The following is a 5595-nucleotide window of genomic DNA, read 5'->3' as shown; positions in this document are numbered from 1 at the left end:
CATCATTAAATTTTCAACAGAAATATTCTGATCAGATTAACTCCCGAACAATCTACAAAAATATTGACTAGCAAAACCTTTAGTTTCCGTTTTGGAGCTATGCTTTAAAAACTTTGAGCTAGTTGGATGTGATCCTGAATTCAAATACAATATAAACGTATTAAGAACTTTTTTATGTCGTTCCTTAATTCGGGGTTTAAATTGAGTAACTAATTCTTTAGTAAATTAATTATTCACTATTTCTAAATTATTTATAACAAATGTATTATACAGCAAGCTCTATTAACGTTGCCAAATCTTTGCTTAATAAAGTGGTCTTGGAGAATTACACAATAAAGAGAATCTGTCCAAAGTTTGATATCATTGTCAGTGAACGTGGCTAATTTGAAGTCAGGCAGTGCATGATTGATGCATTTACAAATACGCAAAAAGTTTATTACCATGTTAGACAAAGATGTTTAACGATGTTCAAAATCACGTATAAAGCTACGTTTACACGATTGTCAGATCATACAACGTTGTCAGAAAAATGCTCAGAAAATTATTAACACAACCATGTAATCTTATGTTGAAACATATGGTTGTTAACCATTTATTGAACATTTTTCTCTATCACATTCAACTCCACTTTAATCTAAGTTAAAATTTAGATTATTAATTGCGATTCTTCTAATATTTCGCCAGCTAAATAACAAATATTTTATTCCGAACCTTTTATTTTCATTGGTTCAAGTCCTAAGTTAAAAATTTTGAAAGATTTGTTTTTAGAATTGTAACTTCTTGCAGTAATATTTATATATTTATAGAAGGAGCTATCGGAACACTCGTCTACAGTGATCGAAAGTCCCTTTGTCTTTAGTTATTTGTCGAATTTCAGAAACAACACAATTCGGTACAGTGGAACCAAAGTTATGAATGAAAATGTGGGACAACCTCAAAAAAAATAATTTTCACATATTTTTGGACATTTTTTGTAAATATATTGCAGCTAATATCATAAAATTTTGCACTCGTTACTTTTATGATAAAAGGAGTAACTCTGGTTAAAATTATAAGAATCGGTCTAAGATTTCCCCTAGCCCCCATACAAATTTCTTCCCGAAATATGGTTATATGGTCTATAAATGCCTACAGAATAAGAATATCCACATGAAATTCAGCGAAAATAAGTTTCGTGGTAAAAGAAATTATATTACAAAATTTTTCGTGGATCGGCCCATATTTGACCATAGCCCCCATATAAAGTACACTTCCGAAAATCTCTTAAATAAGCATAAATGTCTTATAAATATCGCTATCTAGTTGAAATTCGACATGAATAATCCCCATATATACAAAAATCGCTGTACCTAATTCTATGAAAATCAGCCGATAATTGGTTATAGCTCCCATATAAGGACCACTTCCGAAAAACACAATAACCTACATAAATATCTAAAAAATATCAATATCAAAACAAAATTTTACACACATCCATAGTTTATATTTAGAAATCATACTACTGGATTTTGTGACTATCGGTCCATATTTGACCATAGCTCCCATATAAGGTCGACTTCCAAAAATCAGTTAAGTACTCATAAATCTCTTATAAATACATTTATCATGCTAAAATTCGACAAAAATTATACTCATATATATAGATATCACTGTACCAAATTTTATGCAGATTGGCCGATAATTGGTCATAGCTCCCCTATAAGGCCCATTTCCGAAAAAAGATATTAACCTTAAAAAGTATTAAAAACATATCGATATCAAAATGAAATTACGCACAGATCCAGTAATCATACTTCTGGATTTTGTGAATATCGGTCCATATTTAACCATAGCTCCCATATAAGGTCCACTCCCGAAAATCACTAATATCCTCATAAATTGCTTACAAATATAGTTATCAGGTTGAAATTCAAAACAAATTTATTCAATATATACAAAAATCGATGTACCAAATTTTATGATGATAGGCCCATAATTGGTCATAACCTCCATATAAGAACTACTTCAGGAAAACACATTACCCTGCTCAAATATCCATAAAAATCTACACTCAACCAAAATTTTATACCGATGAGTAATTTGTATCCAAGAATCGTACTACAAGATTTTTTAAATATTGGTGCATAATTCGGCATAGCTCTCACATAAGATCCACTCTTGTTAATAGCGTTGTTTATATGAAATTCTACAAAAATAGCCCTTAAATACTTAGGGTCATAATAGGTCATAGCATCCATATATTAAACCAAAATAGTACACAGATCAGTAATTTGTATTCAAAAATCATAATACTGAATTTTGTGAATATTGGTCTATAATTGGCCACAGCTCTCATATAAATACATAAAAATCACGTAAAAATATTTTATGACAATAGAATCATAATAGGTCATAGCTCCCGCATAAGTCCCACAACCAAATATTTTGAAATTTGTCTAAATATATTTGTATACCTTTTTTTATACTCTGTTTCTTCACTTGAGGTTAAAAGGGAAAAATGTTGAGGTCCAGACTTAAACTCGACAACACTTCCCCTTTGCGCATGTGAAATTTCATTAAAATCGGACTAAGGGTTTAGAAGTTACAGATTTGTTTCCCTCTATTTTTTTCTCATACCACTGTGCGCCACTTTGACACTCAGATATTGTAGATCGTTTAACCCAGTTCCAACAAACTGTTTACGGTTACCTATGTAAGAAAATAATAATTTACACGAAGATTTAGAAAAATTAAATTTAGACGATAATTTCTCAATTAAAAGACAGTAATTAACTATGTCAAACGTTCTAATAGGAATTTCAGTTATAAGTTGCTGAATTAGATACAATTTTTTGTACATTTGAAATAAAATATCTTCTGCATAAACTAGTCTTTCTAACAATTGTTATATTATTTCAGATTTTATACCATCATATTTAGGTGGAGGGTATTTAAGATTCGGCACGGCCGAATATAGTACTCTTACTTGTTTTTTTCTTAGTTTGGTCCATATAATTCTCTGTGCCAAATTTCAGCGCTCTACGACCACTCCTTATAATTTTTGCCAAACAATTTATGAAGTCATCCCTCATGTCGAATAAACTTCCTGCTGAGGTCTTTCTTGTCACTTTCAATAAAGGAAAATTCATATCAAATCTCCACAAAACTATTCCCTCTATCCTCTCTCTCAGAACTTATTTTCCTAGTTCCAACACAATGCATTGCATGAGTAGATGTCATCCCCTGAGTGCTGAAAAAAGTTTTTTGTGGTGGATGCTTGTCTCCCTCGAAATTATTTAAGAGCCGTACAAAATAAATTTAAAAAGGTAGCATAATGTAACCAATATTTACTCGGTCTGAAATTTAGCTAAAGAAGAAGGTGGATTTTATTCCTTTTGGCCATAAAATATTTCCTTAGTTTCCTCCAATATTCCCTATCCAAGAACGTAAAGATACCAACAATATCTTATTTAACGAAAACTTTTTTATTTAAAGTCTTGCGTTCTTTCGAATGAAAATTTTTTTAATTTTGTATTTTATTAAAAGGCCATGAGGTACTGCGCTGGCTACCAAGCTCTCTTAGATTGGATGCAATTCAATCAAAAAAATTTGAGAAACTGACTATAAGTTAGAGTACCTAAGTTGTATAGTGTAGGGCACCACGATAAAATAAATAAACCAAACATTCTGTGGTACAACCAATTGCAGAAGATAACAAATTGATAACACACAACATTTGCCACTTAAATATTTAGCAATAATTATTTAACAAAGAATATATTTATTCTCTAAATAATCAAGCAATGAATAAGACAATACCAGCAATCGTTATATTAAATTTTGTGATCATTCTTAATATATTAACGTTTATCAATGGCCAAAATAATTATAAAAGATATGAAGGGTAAGTTAGTAATTTAATACACTTAATTATTAAGAAATATAAAAAAAAATAATTTCCAAAAATTTGCAGTTATAAAATCTATGAAATACACTATCAAAATGAAAATCAAAGAGTAAAATTTTACAATAATTTTCCCAATATGCCACAGCCGTTAACAATGCATAGAATGAAAAGAGATAGTTCAATGCGGCTACTAATGTCTGCGACGGATGAATTGGAAGTTTTGAAATATCTGAGCAATTTCGCAATAGACTTTGAAATAGTCAACCACAATGTAGCAGAGAGCATACGAAATGAGCGTAAAGCTACGCAAAACAAATTCTCTTCTTTATCTAACACTATCAGTTTCGAAAGTTATCAACGTTTCGACGTTATCAATAATTATATGGAGTACTTGAAAATGCAATACCCAGAACGGGTAAAACTAATAACCGTAGGTAAATCCTACGAGGGTCGTGATTTGAAAGCAGTTCTAATAACAAACAATACTGAAGCAGAAACGACGGACAAGCCTTTAATATTAATAGATGCCGGCATACATGCCAGAGAGTGGATAGCACCGGCAACAGCTCTCTTTGCTATGCAACAACTCATGGAGAATAGCTCGTATTACGAACGGGAGCTCACAATGTACGATTGGCTTATTTTGCCTCTGGTAAATCCCGATGGTTATGAATATTCTCATGATCATGACCGTATGTGGCGTAAGAATCGCAAACCTTCGAATTCTTCAAATTGTGTGGGTGCCGATTTGAACAGAAATTTTGATTACTATTGGTCTTATTCAGGTGTTTCGAAAAATTCTTGCTCGGAAATTTATCCCGGTGTGGAGGCCTTTTCTGAACCAGAATCACAAGTTTTAAGAGATTTGTTGCACAGTATTAATGCTACATGTCGTATGTATTTAACTTTGCATTCCTATGGCAATTATCTGCTTTATCCTTGGGGTTATGAAAAGTAAGTACAACTAATCGAGATCTAAACCTCGCAAATAATCAAATCAAAATTTTCTTATCAGATCCCTACCCTCATCTTGGCCGTATCTAGATGCTGTAGCACGTGCTGGAGCTCGTGCAATTAAAAAGCCTTCGGGTACTTTTTATTCAGTGGGTGGTGCTGCAAATGTCTTGTATCCGGCTTCAGGAGGTAGTGATGATTATGCTCTTGCTATGGCCAAAATTCCAGTTGTTATTTGCATGGAATTACCATCAGGTGGCAATGGTTTCGATCCACCATCCGATAAAATTCAATCAATCGTTGAGGAATCTTGGTTGGGAATACGAGCTATGGCTTTGGAGGCCTACGAGTATCCCCTTAGAAATGTAGCGAATTGTAATGTGTTTAGTTTGTTCGTTATGTTGTGCGTAGTAGTGGTTTTAGAAGTTTGATTGAATGAATAAACATTATTAGAAATAAGTTTTATAAGAAGTGTAATTTAAAATTAACAAATACTTTATTAATTATGCTTAGTGGGGCAGAACCAATTTTTATTAGAAATAAATCTGGCATTTCTAAACGGCTGATCCAATCGGTATAAAATTTGACGTGGGAGTAGCCAAGGAGTATACGAGTTTAATTTATTACAAATGCTCTAGGGGCGGTGCAATGGGTGCTCAAAGTAGGGTACCCTCTTCTAATCCGCAACTAAATTAGCAATAATATAAACAATTTCAGAGCAATATCAATTATGGATCCAAAAATAAACGATTTTC

The 5595-nt window shown here is 32.2% G+C and overlaps 1 protein-coding gene across 1 annotated transcript; it reads left to right on the top strand.

Annotated features, from left to right (window-relative positions):
- Positions 1 to 3781: 3781 nt before the first annotated feature.
- LOC135953626 (carboxypeptidase B1-like) lies at positions 3782 to 5276 on the top strand. The gene is made up of 3 exons (XM_065503583.1): positions 3782 to 3883; positions 3953 to 4840; positions 4902 to 5276. The coding sequence occupies exons 1-3, from the start codon at positions 3783 to 3785 to the stop codon at positions 5269 to 5271; spliced, it is 1359 nt and encodes a 452-aa protein (XP_065359655.1). The 5' UTR covers position 3782; the 3' UTR covers positions 5272 to 5276.
- The last annotated feature ends 319 nt before the right edge of the window (positions 5277 to 5595 follow it).

Source organism: Calliphora vicina, chromosome 3 (assembly GCF_958450345.1).
Source record: "Calliphora vicina chromosome 3, idCalVici1.1, whole genome shotgun sequence".
NCBI lineage: Eukaryota > Metazoa > Arthropoda > Insecta > Diptera > Calliphoridae > Calliphora > Calliphora vicina.
This window is presented reverse-complemented; position numbering and strand designations above follow the sequence as displayed.